Source organism: Buteo buteo, chromosome 23, assembly GCF_964188355.1.
Source record: "Buteo buteo chromosome 23, bButBut1.hap1.1, whole genome shotgun sequence".
Lineage (NCBI taxonomy): Eukaryota > Metazoa > Chordata > Aves > Accipitriformes > Accipitridae > Buteo > Buteo buteo.
The window spans coordinates 732,531-749,912 of NC_134193.1; the positions used below are offsets into that span (position 1 = coordinate 732,531).

General features: G+C 59.1%; 1 protein-coding gene across 2 annotated transcripts; it reads left to right on the forward strand.

The window, feature by feature from the left end:
• Positions 1–409: 409 nt before the first annotated feature.
• Positions 410–16,995, forward strand: SLC16A1 (solute carrier family 16 member 1). 2 transcript variants are annotated; one of them, XM_075054864.1, is made up of 5 exons: positions 410–510; positions 10,081–10,338; positions 13,506–13,649; positions 14,197–15,060; positions 15,375–16,995. In XM_075054864.1, exons 2-5 carry the CDS (start codon positions 10,122–10,124, stop codon positions 15,650–15,652), a joined length of 1,503 nt encoding a protein of 500 aa, XP_074910965.1. In that variant the 5' UTR covers positions 410–510; positions 10,081–10,121; the 3' UTR covers positions 15,653–16,995. The 2 variants fall into 2 exon arrangements, with proteins under 2 accessions (XP_074910965.1, XP_074910966.1); XM_075054865.1 differs by lacking the exon at positions 410–510 and adding an exon at positions 9,514–9,533.
• Positions 16,996–17,382: the final 387 nt, after the last annotated feature.

The following is a 17,382-nucleotide window of genomic DNA, read 5'->3' on the forward strand; positions in this document are numbered from 1 at the left end:
CGGCCGAACACCCGTACGGGGCCACGGAGTCGCTCTTGCGGGACACGAAGTCCCCGAGCCCACGCTGAGCCGCGCCAAGCCCCGGCCGCCTCCGGCCCGGCCTCCCGCCAGCGCCCCCGCCGCCACCAAGGGCCCCCGGACACGCGCGGGACCGGCGGGGGGACCGGAGGGGCTGGGGCGGCGGCAACCGGGGCGGGCTGCGCTCCCTCCCGCCGCCGCCGCCGCCTTTTCCCCCCGCCGGCGCGGCGGGGCGGTACGTGCCGGGGCGCACGGCTCGGCTCGGCGCGGCCGCCGATCCCGGGGGCCCGCGGGGGCTGCCGTGGCGGCGCGGGCCGGGGCGGCGCGCACGTGGCGCGGCGGGTGGGGAGGGGGGAGTGTGTGTGTGGGGGGGGGGCGGCGCTCGGCGGCGGCCCGACCCGCTCTCCGCCCTCCGCGGCGCGGCGCGGCCCCTCCGCCCTTATAGCGGCGGGGGCGGGGGCGGCGGCACTCGGCCGGCGGCGGCACGCGCAGGTAGGGCCCGGCGCCGCGGCGGCCCACGTGGCGGGACGGGACGGGACGGGACGGGCGGGGGCGCGGGGTCGGGCCGGGGCTCCGGCGCTCTCCGGCTCCGCGCAGCCCGGGGCCGCCGCTGCCGCTCCCTGCCCGGCGTGGGGATCCCGGGCAGGCGGGGCCGCGGCGGGGCCGTGCCGGCGGCGGGTCGCGGGTCCGTACCTTTAGCCGGTCGCGCGTGGGCGCAGCCGGCGGCGGCGGTGCAGCCGGCGGCGGCGGTGCCGCCGGGCTCGGCGCACCGGGGAATTTCCCGCCGGCGGCGGGTCTGGCCGGGCCGGGCCTTCCGGCGCCCCCAGCCCGGGGGTGCAGGGCGGCCCGGGTTTTGTTCCTGCGCTGACCCAGCCGCGTGGCTGAGGGTCCCACGCGCGCCCTGCCCGGAGCGACCCCGTTTGCGGGACGAGTCCATTCCCCCCCCCCCAGCCTCCCCCCGCCATCGCCGCCCGGGCCGCCGGCAGCAGCCGCCCGCCCCGCGCCCTTGTCCCGGTGACCTCCCTCGGTGGGGCGCGGGCCCTGAGGGGCGCTGGGCCGGGGGCGGCTGGTGGCCTCGGGGGTCCCGGGGTGGGGGGGGGTTGAGGGCCGGCGGGGGGTTGTCCTGTCCCGCTGGGTTCCTCGTCCCTCCGCCGTGGCGAGTCTCGTCCCCGGCGCGGCCGGCGGGGAGGGGGCCCGGCCGCCCTTGACCGCTCCCCACCGGAGGCACGGCCGGCTGGTTTTGGGGGGCTGCGCGGGAGGGTCCGTCCGCACCGTCTTGCAGGTCCCCGATAGAGGTGGGGTGCGGGGGGAAGAGGCGATTAACCCGAGTGTCTGGCGCCCGATAAGAGAAGGGGAGCCCCGGGGATGCGGCTCCGGCCGAGGTCCGCGGGAACCGCGTGGGAAGCGCGCCCTGCGGGCGAGGGTGGGTCTGCGACACCGGGGCTGGGAGGGGGCTCTCTCCCCTTCCCCCCGGGCAGCCGTCGTGCGGAGCGCTACTGGAGCCCTCTGCCACTGCGTGGGGACCGCTCCGCGACGCCGCTGCCCACTCGGGTCCTCGCACCGGCCCTCGCGTGTTTCCCCTTAGCAGGAGCTGGACCTCCGGCGCTCGAAGTCACTCGGGTGGGCGAGTTGCCGCAGTCCTTCCAGCGACGTGACCGGCTGCTGGGGTCGGCGCTTGCGGGGAGGAACCCGCGGGCCCAAGCCCCGGGAGGGGCGGTTTCTGATGCCCGTTTTTGCCCCCCCCAGCCCGCAGCCGCCCTCCGCGGTGCCGGCAGGCTGCCGCCCGGCCGGCCCAATCCTGCGGTGATGGGCTGCGGGAAGCCGGGACCGCCGGAGCTCGCCGGCAGCCGCTGCAAGCTGGCCCTCGGTGGCGAGGGGCTCCCGCTCGCCACGGCCTGGGGTCCGGGGACCGTGCTCTTTGAAGCCCGGTGGCCGCTGGCAGGTATTTGCTAGCCCCAGGATCTGGTGCTCGGGGAGCCGAGCGGGGCCGGGTGGCAGCTGCGCTCCTGGGGAGGGCGAGTGGGCCCCAGCGGACGTGCTGGCGGGGTGCTTCGCCCAGGGTGGGTGCCCTGGCTCGGGCCGGGGTCCCGCAGGCGAGGGGTGCGCGAATGCGTCACAAAAAGGTGAGCGGTGCTTGCGGGGTTGGAAGTTGACCTGAGGAAAGGGGATGAGCGGGCACAGGAGGATCGGAAGGAATTGTGGATAACTTGTGCCTGCAGTGGGAGGGGTGGGATTTGTGTCCTTCCCTGTAACAGCACGTTGCCCAACTGCTGCATGGCCCCTTCTGCCCGGCTCCCACCATGCCCTGTGAGGTTGGGCACCTGGCACAAGGGTTGCCGATGTTTCTGGACTTTAAGTTTCTTCTGAGGAGAAAAGATGGGTTTTTTTTAGTTGCATCACAAGAAACCTGAAATCTAATGATACTGGTTTTGTGCTTTTCTGTGAGCCTTAAGCCTTTTTGTGGTGCACAAGCATCCTATTTTCATGCTAAGTGAGGTAATTTAGTGCTGGCTGATTCTCCTGGGTGTCTTTGCTCTGAGGTTTTCTTGGCTGTGTCTAGAAGGAAAGGAGCAGGGCTGAGAAATGGGCCAGTGCAGGGAGTAGCTGGTGTGTGCTGGGGGTGGGGGACGGACTCGGCCTCCAGGCACAGAGAAACCCCCAGAGCCCCTGGCTTTGTGAGAAGGGGCTTTCTCAATCTCAGATTAATCACTGGGGTGATGGATCTCTTAATTACAAACAAGTGGTTTGATAATATACCACTAACCTCCCTGCCTCAAAGTCACAGGGGTGCCTGTGCCCCATCCTGGCCCTGCAGGGAGGGGGGAAGGTGTGAAGCATTGTCCCCTTCCCAGAAGGTGGTTCCTGAAAAAGGTGCAAATGGTTGCATGTGCTCTCTGTTGGCTCCTATCTCACGCAATTGGCCTGATTATCTGGCAGCTAAGGTGGAAAATACCCAGTGACTTGCACGCTATTATTTCGTATAACCTTTATGAGGAGTTGAAAAGCTGCACGTAGGCTAAGGGAGGCGAGTTGCATCCCATTAAGCACTATAGTGCTAATCTCATTGTTGCACTTTTATGGCTTTTCCTATTTCCTTCTGTGGAATCAGCCTGTAATACCAACTTTTAAGAAAGTGGGAGCCTCTCACCAGTAGTGTCTGTATGACTCACTTTCAAATGTGCCCTTAAAGCTTCTGCAGTGTAGTTGTACTGTAGCCAAAGAAGATTCATGTGGGGCTGTAGTTAATTCCTGAAACCGCAGTCACCCGAGTGCTGCTGGGGCGTTGGTGAGAGTCTCCCACCTCTTTAACCAGTACTGCCCCAGCCCTGGTTTGAGGCCTTTAACAGAGCGATAATGTGGCGGTGGCTGGGAGCAGACAGCTCAGACTCTTGCTCTTGGGGAAGAGAGTGGCAGTCGTGGTTTGATTGTAATGGCTGTGACTTTCTGGGGTTTTGCAGCCTCACACTGCCCTGCTCTGCCCTGAAACCTGGAGTGGCTGCATCCCTGGCTGGCGGTGCAAGTGAAGGAATGCCGATGCTATTCTGTACCACATTTTTCTCATTCTGAGGATTTCCTGGCGGGCACGGGACGTCCTGGGAGCGTTCCCGAGCACCACTGGTGTGGGGAGGATTGGCTCTGTTCCCTGGCAGAGCACGGCTTGTGCTCGGGGTGGGACTGTGAAACCCTGCACAGGGGCTGAGAAGCCCGTGTCCCCTCCTGAGACTGGGGGGCTTGGCTGGCTTGGGGGGCTGACAGCCAGTGCTGCGGGAAGCCCTTCCCCTAGGGACAGGGGCATGAGCGGAGTCTGGGGCTGTATTGCCAGCAGTGCCTTTGCTCTGTCCCCAGTACCTCTGAGCTGGAGGGCAGGTGTCTTGTACTGTAAGGGCTGCGCTTCTTAAACTTGTGCCTTTTGGGTGAGTCCCTTCAAACCTGTGTGGCTGAGCCTTTCCACAGCCCTGCAGCTCCCTGGGCTGAAGCGCCGGCAGCGAGATGGGCTGTGAGCACAGGGTGGGCAGCCGCCAGCCCCGGCTGCCGGGGGATGAGCTGTCCTCTCGTGGGGCGGATTAGAGAGGGGGCTCCGGGTGCTGTGCCTGGGGTTGAAGCTGACTTGAGCCCAGAGGATGCCTATAGAGCTACTTCACGCAACGTTCTTGTAACCCACCTGCAAACCCCTCCGGGTCCGCCTGCAGGGTTTTGGGTCAGAGGGCTCCGGGAGAGCCATTGCCACAGCCAGTTTCTGGTACAGAAATAAGCCAGGCTTTCTGCCTTGGTCTTGTTCATAGCCTGCTTAAACTTGACGCTTTCTCATACCAGTAAGACGCATGGTCCTTGATCTGACAGGCTGAGCATCACTGGTGCTAATAACCAGGCACGGCCGCCCAGGGTGGGACCTTGCCTGGTATCTGTCTGGTAGGCAGAAGTAGCTGCCCGTCTTTCTGTTTGGTGGGTTGTTCCGCGACAAAGCTCCTGACAAACCATCCCAACATCCCGCTTCACAAGGCGGCTCGCAGCCTTTCGCAGCCCGTGCGCCGCGGCTGCCGCGCTGGGAGCCGTCCTCGGGTGGCCGGGGGTGGGGGGCTCTGGCCGCCGGAGAGACCCACGGCCGGTGTCCAGGGAAGACCTCTGGCCCTGCCCGGGGAGTGCCGGCCGCGGGCGGGGTGAGCGGGCCGCTCCGTGCCTCTGCAGGCTGGGGCTCGTGCCGGCGGCGGGGCGCAGCTGGGAGCGGGAGGAGGGCAGCTGCCGATGCCGCCTCTGCCAGCGCGGCCGCCGTGCCCCGTGGCGTCTGCCTGTCTGCGTGCCCGGGTTAGCTCACCGGGCTGGCAGACCGGGGCACGTCTGAGGATGCGCTGGCCGTCCCCGGTGGGGAGAGGCGAGGAGCGGGCTGGGCCGCTTCTGACAAAAACCTTGAGCTCAACCCGTGCGGGCTGCCGGCCTCGAGCAAACCCTGCCCGTGCTGCTGACCTCGCCTCACCCCACCAGCGAACGCTGCGGCTGAGCAGGACCTCAATCGACTATTGTCTTGGTGCAGAGCCCTTGCAAGTGCTGGGGAGTCACGTAGGCCATGTGCCGCCAGGTTAAACCCGGGCTATGGGTGCTCGCTGGAATTACAGCTCCACGCTTAATGCTATAAACCCGCTTAAAACTGGTGAAAGTGGTGTCTCATTAGCTCATAACAATCTCTATTTCATCTTGCTTCTGGCCAAAAAAAGGCCAAATTTGAAGCTATAAAGTGTTACTGGCTGTAAACAGCTCGCGATTGCCAACGCCTCCATTTATTTCTCCGGCAGTAAGTACGAGATCTCAGTTTAGTTTCAGGGATCAGAAGAGATGCTCGGGGTCCGTTGGCTTCCCACGCGGACGAGTCTCCCACGGGGGTGTTTATGGCCCCGTGCTATCCCCACCGCGTGTTGAGCACTGGAAGAGCCTGTCGCTGTGATCTGAGTTTGGGAGGCTGGGGTGGGGATGGGTAGATGTGTTTCAGGCTCTTGTTTGGATAATGCTTTGGGACAGGGCTGGTGGGAACGGGTGCTTGCCAGGCTCCCAGGAAGCAGCGTCCCCGTCCCGTGTCCCTCCCCCCTGCTGGGGGCTCGTGGCAGGAGCCCCCTTGGGGAGCGGGGTCTGGTGCTGCTGGCAAGGGGCAGCTTTGTGCTGCCTTGTGCCCGTCCTGCCTGGCCTGGGCGTTTCAGAGTCGGCATTTGCTGGCCAAAGGCTGGGTCCAGCTGACAAAGGCACGAGGAGCCCAAATGGCTGTCGTACAGCAGACACCTCCCTGGGGATCTTGTGGCTGCTGAGATCCCACTCCAGACATCGCCACGTCCCTCTCTGGAGCTGGGAGAGTGCAGGAGGAGCAGATGGCCGGGAGTGGAGGCGGCCTGGCTGCAGCGGTGCTGGGACGAGCTGCCATGGACTTCACGCCTGCCGAGGAGGAGCGTGCCGAGGTGCTGGGTGAGCCTTTGCCTGCAGCGGCACAGGACAGCCCTGCCAGCCTGTGCAGGCTCCGGGGCGGTGATGGGCTGTGGGAGCAGAACCTGGGGCTCTGCCACCTGCCCTGCAGCCGAGCGAGGAAGCCTGCCTTTCTCCAGCCTCAGCTCTGCCAGCCTCTCCCGAGTGCCCTGCTCCGTGGGAAGCGTTTTGCAAGCTCACACGGCAGCAAATGCCAGGAGAGTGTATGCCTGGCGTAGGAAAGCCTTGAGCTGGAGGGATGTGCGAGGGGAGGCAGAGGCACAGGCACGTGGTGCCTGGGTACAGCCCCCTGTGTGGGCAGGGGACGTCCTGTCTTCTTCTGACCCCAAAAAGGAGCAGCGTGAGGACACTTTCATAAAGGGTTTGCCCCAGAAATATTTTGCGGCATTTGCAGCACTTCATAAATGTGAGCCTCTGTCTTTCTGCTCTGGAGTCCTGCCAATCCGGGGCTTTTAGAAGCGCAGCAATTTGCCGCATTATGTAACTAGCAGTCTCGAAATCTTCCTATTCCAGGACCCTCCGGAGAAGGGATAACAGTGCTTGTGTGTAGGACCTAGGAGATGGAAAGGGTTTTAGTCTTTTGTGGGATCTGTTTCAAGATGATACAGTCCTCGTTGCCTGAGAAGCCTCAATTTCTGCTCTTGCCATTGCTGTGCAGAGAAGGGTTGCTGTAGGCTACCCATTCCTGCGGATTAGTCAAGACGTTTACGGGGAGCAGATGTGATACTTGCAGTCATTACTTGGTCTCATCAGTCTTAATTACTGCAAATATGGTTATTTTATTTCCTAATAGGGCAAACTGTAGCTGGCTGCCTGGCAGCTGTGAATTTGATTTCCAAACACGTCTTACACGTTGCAGCTCTTCCAAAACAGAGCTGTAAATGTCATAACTATGTTCTGGGTGTTTTTTTTGTTGTTGGTTTTTTTTTTTTTTTTTCCTTTTTGCAAAGGGAAGGGAAGCTTTCCAATTGAACTGGCTGCCTTACATGTGCTTTTTTTTTTTTTTTCCTCTCTCATTTGAAACTACTTCTGTGTGGGGGCAAGGAGGAAATCGGCAAGAAGCCTTAATGCGGTTGAAGAAAGAGCTTTCTAAAACTGGTCTTTCTTAATAAGGATTTTCAATGAGTCAGGGAAAAATGTTGTGGCATGCAGAACTCATCATGTAAACCCTCTGGCGTCAGGCTTTGGGAATCTTGCTTCATGGTCTCAAACCTTGTTCAGTTCAAGGTTTTTCGCTGTGCCTCAGCAATGCAAGAGAGGTCATGTCTAACCCGCCAAAAGTCTTTCATTTTATAGAGAGATGCCACCTGAGCACCCGCAGGAGGAGAAATGCTGCTTGCAGGGAAAGAACAAATAAGACGAACCAAGCCACAGTAATTTTGGTGCAGTCGAGCTCCTCAGGAGCGGTGGAAGAATTAAACCTGTTTGTGTGTCTCAGGAGCAAAAGGGAAAAATCCCCAACACCTCATCAGCACCCCCCAGCTTTTGCTTTGGATAGCTTTTATTGCCAGTAGTTTTCATTAGCGCTAACAAGTAGATTGTATTCCTTGCTGGTCATTTTTATTGCCAACACCTGGTAGTCTCATCTTTTAAAAATGTGTTTCGGACAAGTCAGTGTAGCTAGATGATACTTCAATGTTCACTGAAAGCTGTGAAAGCTCAGTATGACTCAAAGCAAGAGGTGGCTGGAAACTCCAGTGTGCAGCCCACGTGGGGAAGTGATGTTAAGCAAAACCCAGTGTTCATAATGGCTTTTCAGAAAGAGCATGGTGGGTGGGTGGGCTGCTCCCCATACTGAGAAGCCAGAGGTACCTGGTGAGCCTCTGCAGAGCCTGGCACTTTCCTCTCCGACTGCCGATGCCAGGCTGGTGCCTGCGGGTGTGTGCTGGCTGCAGGCTCTGCCGCGGGGGCTTGCCTGCAGCCGGACCCGCTGGTGTGGGCTTGGCCCGGTGCTGAAGGGGCCGCTCAGCCCGGCTGCTGTGCCTGGGGGTCCGAGAGAGGAAATCGGCTCCGCTGGCTCCTGGGCATAGTTCAGCCGCGGACGTGCCCGGGGCAGCGTCTTGTAAATGATTCCTTTGTTGGAGCAGCAGGGTGGCTCGGATCTGCTCGTGATGGTCATGTGTCGCACTGGCTGGGATGCAGGAAAATGCTCTGCCAGTGAAAAAAATCGGTGTCTGGGTCGGGCTAAACCAGTCTTAGCGGCTTACGGAAACCAGCCTCCTGTGCTTTGCTTCCTCTTGCCTCGTGTGGGTCTGAGGCATCACCTGAGCTCGTCCGGGTGTCGGGTGGCTCTGGCAGACCCGGTGCCGTATCAGGTAACTTTGCCGCCTTTGCCTCCGGTGCCAGGTGGGAGCGGGGGCTCCCCGTGGCTCGGGGCCACCAGCGGTGCTTCAGCCGGGACACCTGGATCCCGGCCTCGGATGTGCGCCAAAGTGACGCGGAGCAAGCAAAACCAAGGCGGGCGCCCATGGTACTGTGTGGTGTGCCGAGGGCACGAGGGGACGTGCCAGGTAGATGCTGGCATGTCAGCAGCTGTGGATGAGATGGTAATCGCTGCGAGCCTGAATGGATGCGTGCTATAAATAGGAGGTTGCACCTCTCTGAGCCAGCACGCTGCTTTGAAGTTGTCACTGTGCCTGGTGTGACCCGTGGGAGCTCTGGAGACAGCTCTCCTGCTCGGGGGCGGCTTTTTATTCCAGTGGAAACCTGAGCAGCAGAGCAGAGAACTGCAGAGCGAGGGGTGGGCTCTGGAAAAGGAGCCCCATGTTCCCACCTTGGCTGATGGTTCTTAATATGGGTGGTGGGGGGGTGGCGTGTCTGTGGCTGCGAGGCCAGGGAGGGCCACGGGGCATCAGAAAGTGTGTTCTAAAATCTGCGGGGGCACGCAGGAGTTCCGGGGACTGTAGTGATTCCTGTTGCTTTGCATATTGTAAACCACGTATGTGAGCAGCTGCTCTGGTTGCGTTTCCTCCCTGGGACGGCTTGTGCTGCTCTCTGCTGCTTGAAACAGCCTTACTTTCTGAGTAACCGCAGCCCCAGGGTGCGAGCCAGGCGTACGGCAGCTGCAGCATGGGGAAGGTGGGAGCAGCCTGACCCTGCCGGTCTCCAAATTGCTCCCAATCGGCCTCTCTAAGGGGATTCTGCACTTTAGCAAGCCTGGATGACATTTCCCCATTTATTTTGTTTTCTAATCCCTTCTGGTTTTGAGCTTTTAAGGCGAATTGTTTTTTCCACTTGGGGTGCTTTTGTGAAACCCGCTGTAGCCTTTTCAGTAGGGGAGGAGGGTTTGGCCGCAGCTGGGTCGGGGATACCGTGCTGGGGCCAAGCCCCTGGGGACCTGGGCTCTGCTGGGGCTGCTCCGGGCAGACCCACCTCCCCTCCCTGGGCAGTGCTGGCAGTGTGTGGGAGCCTTCCCCTGTCACCTCAGGCTAGGTTTATCCGCAGCCCGTGGACCTTCAGGGCTGGCAGGTGTGCTGTGACACCTGCCTGCCTGCTCTCTCTTTGCAGAAACAGAGGTGTCCTGGCTCGTGCACATGGACTTATTTCCCCTGGTGTGTCTGCATTTAATAACCTGGGTGTGCTGCTCCTGCTCCGGGTGGCCCGGGGCTTGCCAAGATTCCACGGTGTGCCGGGGTGGTGCTGGGATCGCGCTCCTGGAGGAGCTGCAGGGGCTCTGCCCCAGGCAGGCGAGCCCTGGCCAGCCTGGCCGCTGCCCTGCTCGACCCTCCGCCGGTCCAGCCCTGTGCCGCCGGTAGCCCTGCCCGCTTCACCGCTCTGCTCTGGCTGCTGCTGGCTAGGACATTGCCTGCCCTTTTCAGCTTAGGACAGGGTATCACATCTTTGTTGCTGATAAATACCTGCTGGCCAGGGCTCTTAAAGGCCAGCCGCAACCTGAGCATGTGTTTTGGGACAGCGTTGTGAGGCCGGTGTGCTGGTGAGCCCCGAGTGCTCGGCTGTCGGATGAGCTCTCCCAGAGATGGCCTGGGGCACTGGTACCATGCCAGCCTCAAGAGCAGGGCTCAAGCCGTGCCGTTGGATGCCGGGGAGCTGGGATGCAGCCATATTCTTTCAGCTGAGGCAATACTTTGTCCTTTGCAGATCTTTGAACCCCAACTGAGTCATCGCCAACTTGGTTCAAGATGCCACCGGCCATCGGAGGCCCCGTGGGATACACTCCTCCTGAAGGAGGATGGGGATGGGCTGTGGTCATCGGAGCCTTCATCTCCATTGGGTTTTCCTATGCCTTCCCCAAATCCATCACCGTGTTCTTCAAAGAGATTGAGGTCATCTTCAATGCATCCAGCAGCAAAGTCTCGTGGATCTCCTCCATCATGCTGGCTGTTATGTATGCAGGAGGTAAGTGGACCGGAGGCAGCAGTACACCTGCTTGTGTGTTGCAGTACAGGATGCAGCTCTCCTGCTGGGTCTGATTATTTGCACCTTGGTATGGTAACAACAACTGAAACTTTGTCAAAAGTTGGAATTCTCTCCTTGAGAGCAAAACTTCCCTTCACGAGTTTGCTTGATGGAGGTTGCTCAAAAAGTTCTATTTAATGCCCAGAATGCAAAAACCGGGTTAATCTGTCCTCCTCTGCAAAGCTGTAAGTAAAATCTTTCCGGGGAATTATGACTTGTGTAATTCTGCCCTTGTCCTTGTTACAGTGTGCTGCGGGCTCTGTCTGCTTCCAGCGCCTGGCTGAAGGCCAGGGGAGGTGCTGGGCCGTATGTAGAAGCCCCGCTCACGCGGTCTTTTTCTTTTAGATAAGACATCGATTTTTTAATTTTGTTTATTTGTTTCCAGCAAACAGTGGCCGTATCTAGGGATCTGTCCCCAGTTTCTGGTCAGCTCTGTGTTCTGGAGTGCTCTGAAACCTGGCGCTGGCTGTTCTTCCTCACTGGTGCAGAGCAGCGCCGTAGCAGCTTGTGCTGTTTGAGGGTGGCAGTGCGCACTGGAAGTAGAGACATGAGCAGAATAAAGCAAAACTACTTAAACTGAAGCAGCTCCCCTCCCCCATCCTTCAGAAACTGTTTCTTGGAGCCTTTTAATCCCCAGGCTGTGTGCTTTACGGTTGTCTGTAACCAGCGAGGAGCAGGCAGGGTGCTCCCCGCAGGGCGATGCGTTCCCAGCCCTCGCCTCGCCGGTCTCCAAACCCTGGTGTCTTGTACCCACCTGCAAATGCAGCTTTGCACTGGATCACTCGGCTGAAAGAAACTCTTATTGGGAGCCTGCTGTTGTGTCCACTTCAGAGGCAAATCGGAGCTTGTACTGCTGCCATCCCCAGCTGGCGAACTGCCCGCGTCCTCGTTGCATTTGTGCATCGAAAGGAGCTGACGTCAGCGCCCGGCTAAGCACGAGGCTTTTCCTTTGGGGAAACAGGCTCGGCTTTGTCCTCGCTCAGCTAGCGAAGCGACCAGCACATTTCCCTGCTCCGATGTTATAACAAGCTTGTAAACCGTGTAACTGCCTTAATGAGACTCAATCTGGGCCATTCCTCCTCTCCTAATAGCTCAGAGCTGATTCCTCTGGGTGCCCCAGGGGCAGCTCTGCCTGGAGCTGCCCAGCAGCTGGGGTGAGAGCTCCCTCCTCCAGTCCTGGGGTCGTCCCCCTGTCCCCCTCCCTCCACGCTGACACTGTCTCTCCTGCTCCCTTTGAACTGTTGCCATTAAATCCCAGCAGCTCGCCAGTCTGGAAACCGTTTGCCTGTAAGCTGGTGGCAGGGATGCTGAAGGTACCTCAGACCTGCCCGGGTGCATCCCCCAGCTGCTGGAGCATGGGAACATGCTGCTGCCCACTCACTCGTTCTAGGGCTCCTGCGGCCTGAGCCCAGACCCTTTGCAGGGTCTGAATCGCACTGGAGCGGTCACAGTGCGCATCCTATTCCCCCTGTCCTCCAGGTCACCTTCCTGCAGGACCTGTGGGATTGCCTGGAGGCAAAAAAAGTAGCTTATGCTTTGGCAAAACATGCTGGGCTGATGGTATCTTGCAGAGCTGGGGTAGCTCCTGTCCTGGGCAGGGCTGGCGGTGGTGGAGCGGCATGTCCTGCAGCCCCATGCAGCCGCCCCATGCAGTCACCAGGGTACATGGATGTAATGATCTCATGCCCTTTGCTCAACTCCACATTTAGGATTAGGGAGGGCTCTGGCTCCATTACTTACACTTATTTCACAGCCTGAATAATCAAAATAGATCTGCTAACATTTGGTCAAAAGTGCTTCATGCAGGTCTGTAAGATAGGAGTGGGTGTGAATTTTTTTTTAATTAAAAAAAAAAAAAGGCAGGGGGCGGAAATTGCCACCAGGGTACATAATGCTGCCCAGCCAGGTAGCTTCCTGCTAGCTGCCCTTGGAGCCTGCTGCTCGAGACTGGATCTCCTGGAGGAAAGGCTGCTGCTGCCTGTAGACTCTGTCCAGGGGCATCATGTTTGCTGGGTTCAAGGTACGGGTTTTGCAAAGTGCTGAGTGCTCTGTGGGGAAGAGTGTGGGGCTTGGGGTGATGTGACAGCCTCTGGGACCTGCTGCTGCCTCTCATGGCACCAGGGACATGGCCCCTCCGTGACTGCTGGTGGCATCAGGTTGGAGCCACTGGCACAGGCTGCTCTGGCTGGCACATCGGCACCACGCTGGCTGCAGTGAGTGGGATGCCACGGGGCTGGGGGCAGTGTCTGGCAGCAGGGCTTCTGTAACCTTCTCCAGGCTTTGTTTAAACTGGGCAGAAAGGTCAAGTAGAGTCTGAGGACCCATGAATAACATGTTGACAACCTTGCTATCTGTTAATGGCAAAACTAGGTCTGTTAATATTCAATGGATGTTCATTCAGTTTATTTAAATACATTTTAGTATCTGTAGAGCATGCTTCGCAGTATCTAATCACTGTTTGCTTTGGATTAAAGCTGATAATGAAGCACTTAAAAGGTGGGTGTGCAGAGCAATTGGGCTTGTCCCGCCTTAGGGGTAGCAGTGAAAACAGAAGCACCCCTTCTCCCCGGGGCGGCACGGTGCCACTCCTCCCGCGAGCCCTTGGGGGGCTTTGCCTGCGCCCCTCGAAGCTGTTTTTTCACAGCTTTGGTCTTGATCAGAAACCTCTCACTGGAGACAGGCAGCTGCTGTGTGCTTGCTTTGCTGCCCAGACTCCAGCCTGTGCTGGGCAGGTGGCCACGAGCAGGGCAGAGCCCCCAGCCCAAAGGAGAGCACTGTGTGGGGCTGGGTGGCTTTACCCTGTCCCAAACCCCTGTCCCTGGGTGGCAGCTGGTGTCCAGGCAGCTCCTGGCTTAGCCCACAGAAGGCAGCTTGCTCAGAGGAGAAGCCTCAGCTTTCTGTGCTCTAACCACATCTCACTCTCTTATCTCCAGCTGCCTCTGAACCTCCTGTCCTTTCCCCTTACCCCAATTCCCTCGCTGGGTGAAGTGTCACTCTGCGAAAGCTAGAAGCCTGTGGCAATAAACCTCCAGTGTGCCTGCATGCATCTGTTTTGTCTCTCGTGCAAAGATAACTCATCTCTGGGCATATCTCCTTCAACACCCTAGGTCCCATCAGCAGCATCCTGGTGAACAAATACGGCAGCCGGCCCATCATGATCGCTGGCGGCTGCCTCTCCGGGTGTGGGCTGATAGCAGCCTCTTTCTGCAACACGGTGGAGGAGCTCTACTTCTGCGTTGGGGTCGTAGGGGGTAAGTGATGGCTCTGCCCTAGGGGGGCTGCAACGGAGGTAAGTCCTCTCCCGAGGCAGCAAGAGGAGCAACTTGGACCCAGTAATTATTAGGGCATGTCTGTGGTGAATTTGCATAAATCCTGATTCCTGTTCCATATTCTAATAAGAGATGGCCCTGGTGACATAACTTGGGGAGACTGTACTAGTGACTCTACACGGGACTCGTATTTGGTACTGAGAATAGAGAGCATCTGTTGTTCCTGCCCTGGGTTAGGCTTGTGCCCAGCCAGTCGACGTAAGGTTTGTCACGAGCTGGGGCGGTTCTCCCCTTCTGGCTCCTGAATTCCTGCACGCGGCTTCTCTGCTGCCCTGGTGCTTCCTCCCAAGTCGGCAGCAGGGACCGAGTGCTGCCCGTGCAATTGGGAAGTCAATACAGCCTTAACGGAGCTGGGAAACCCCCAGAACTGAAAGCCCACTCTCCGGCTCGTCCCACCAGCCCTTCTGCCGGTGCTGCTGGCTTGTGGGGGTGGTCGAGCTCTGAGCCCCTCGTCTCTCCTCTCCTTCAGGCCTTGGACTCGCATTTAACTTGAACCCAGCCTTAACCATGATCGGCAAGTACTTCTTCAAGAAGCGTCCCCTGGCTAACGGGCTGGCGATGGCAGGCAGCCCTGTGTTCCTCTCCACCTTGGCACCCGTGAACCAGCTCTTCTTTGGCATATTTGGCTGGCGCGGCAGCTTCCTCATCCTCGGCGGTCTCCTGCTGAACTGCTGCGTCGCCGGATCCCTGATGCGGCCCATAGGCCCCAAGCCAGATCAGCTGAAGAAAGAGGCTGCTAAGGAGGTGCTGCAGGAAGCTGGGAAGGCGGTGAAAAAGGACGACGGTGACACCGGCACAGACCTCATCGGTGGGAAGGCCAAGAAACAGAAGAGCACCTTTTTCCAGACCATCAACAAGTTCTTGGACCTTTCCCTGTTCACGCACAGGGGCTTCCTGCTCTATCTGTCGGGCAACGTGATCATGTTCTTCGGGCTATTCACTCCCTTGGTCTTCCTCAGCAACTACGCAAAGAGCAAGAAGATTGCTAACGAGTCTGCAGCCTTCCTGCTCTCCATCCTGGCCTTCGTCGACATGGTGGCCAGGCCTTCCATGGGACTGGTGGCAAACACCAAGTGGATCAGACCCAGAGTCCAGTACTTCTTCGCCATCTCTGTCATTTACAACGGGGTGTGCCACCTCCTGGCCCCCATGTCCACCACCTACGCCGGCTTCTGCATTTACGCCGGCTTCTTCGGCTTTGCCTTCGGCTGGCTGAGCTCGGTCCTGTTTGAGACCCTGATGGACCTGGTGGGAGCGCAGCGGTTCTCCAGCGCTGTCGGCCTGGTGACCATCGTGGAGTGCTGCCCCGTGCTCCTGGGACCCCCTCTGCTAGGTAGGGCGTGCTGTGCCCGGGGAGCTCTGCCCGGCCTCCCCGAGCGGTGGCAGGTCCCTCTGAGCGGCGGGGCAGCCCTCGGCGCTGGGGCTGGGGCGAGGGGGGGCGAGCGCTGGCCCTGAGGCTGCCCCAGCATCTGAGGGATGGCTGAGGAGGTGGGGGCTGAGCCCCTGGCGCCGGGTGGGCGAGCAGGGGCTGGAGGAATAGAGGACCGAAGCTGAGGGTGATGGGCACGGGCTGCTCTTGGGAGCATCTCCACAACCTGGAGCGGTTCGGGGGGTGTCCCGCTAAGCTGTCCCCTCTCTGTCCCTCAGGGAAGCTCAACGACATGTACGGTGACTACAAGTACACGTACTGGGCCTGTGGGATCATCCTCATTGTCTCTGGGATCTACCTCTTCATCGGGATGGGCATCAACTACCGCCTGGTGGCAAAGGAGCAGAAGGCGGAGGAGAAGGCGAGGAACGAAGGGAAGGAGGAGGAGACCAACATCGACGAGGCTGAGAAGCAGAAAGAGGCAAACAACGACGTGGCCCCCTCGCCTCAGAAGAGCGCGGAGGATGGTGTCAAAGAGGAGGAGAGCCACATGTGAGGGACCGGTCTCAATCCCGGAGTGTCGGGGAAGCGCCGCTGCCCTGGCGCGGCGGCTGGGGCAGTGCTCCGCTGGCGCTGGGCGGCCGTGAGAAGTGTTTAAACCAGGTGTTCATTTTTAACCAGGCTCTGAATTGTCTTTCCATCTGTGTTCAACAAAGGTAACAGGGCTACGCACACAGTATCCTCGTGTGTCGGGGGGCAGGGGGGCTTTTTATAGGCTGGCTTTTTAACAGTAACATGAATGTACTAATACGTGCCTTACAGTCTTCATATCTAGCTGAATCTGGACGAGCCTTAACTCTAAACCGTGCTTTAGCTCTGTATTCTGCTTGGGGTGGGGGTGGGGGGGCGTATGCGTGTGTTTGGGGGAGTTTTGTTGTTAAAAAGCCATAAAAAGCAGGATACTGGATTTGTTGAAGCACGATGGGCTTCAGGGCCAGCCCCGGATGAATACTGCTTCACACGCTTCTTACCGCAGGCCCTCCGCGGAGGGGAAGATCCGGGCACGGGGCAGGGTGGTCTTCGGCTCCCGTGCCCGGTGCCTCCTGGCTCTGTAGGTGGTCTTTAGGTATGTTTTGAAAACACTTTAGCTACTGTAGTTCTTTAAAATCCCTCTTTTGTAGCTGTGCTCTCACGGGATATTGGGGTTGGAGAAGGACGGCCGCGCTTCACGTTGGGCAGCGTTGCCCGCTCCGGGGCCGCGGCAGTCCCTGTGCACCCGGCCCCTGCAGCCGAGCCCCCCGTGGGGAGGGCTGGGGTCCCCCCTGCCCCCCGACTCTACCCTAGCAGTGCCTCTTCTCAGCCCAGTACTGGGTGATGTGAAACGGGTGCGGACGCGGGGGGCTCAGCTGGCGGTGCCGGGTCGGGGTGCCGGCCTCAGTCCTGCCATTGGGCTGTGCTGCCCGTCCCCCCCTTGGGGTGGGTTTCCACTGGAGCATCCCTGCGCTGTTCAGTCCTACCCAGACGGGTGTTTTGGGTGCCTGACCCTGGGCAGAGCAGAGGGGCCGGGTGGGCCGGGTGGAGATGGTACATCCCTGAGACAGGCCTTCTGCTTTTGCTCTTTTATCTCTTAGAGAAACCTCTTTTACTTGCTTCTGTTCAACTGAGATCTTAAGGCAGTGGATGCCTTAACTACTCGAATCTAGGACACGTAAGGGGGAGGAAAGAATTTGTACGTATTTATTTTTTATTTTTTAGTGCTGGGAAATATCTCAACGTACGTGGAGCAGGTTAATGGCTCTCAAAGTTCTAGTAAATGTTGATCAGAAATCATGTAAGAGGCTGTTTTGGTTTGGTTTTTGTTTTTTTTTTTTCAAATAAACTTGGGTTTTTTACAATTTACTCATCAAATGTTGAACTTCTTTTCTAGAATCACACTTCTGTGTGCCAGATGATGTGTATTTAGGGTCAATTTTGAGGAGAGGTGAACAGGGCTGTGGCAGAGCCTGGGTGTCCACCCACTGCTCCAGCACCCCAAGGCTCCTACTGAGTGGGTCCTGCTGGCTGTGGAAGCTCATCCCCTTCCAGCAGGGGTGAGATGCCCCTTTCCCACCTCTTCAGCTGCAGGAGGAGGCTTTGGTTGGGGTTTGGGATGGCTACAGGTGAGTGTCCCCGTGCACTCTGGTTTTAGAGACATTTCTGTTCCCCTGCCCTTCCCTACTGGATGCCTGTGAAAGCCTTGAGATCCCTCTTTATTGCGAGGCGGGGTGGCCACACACTTCAGCGTCT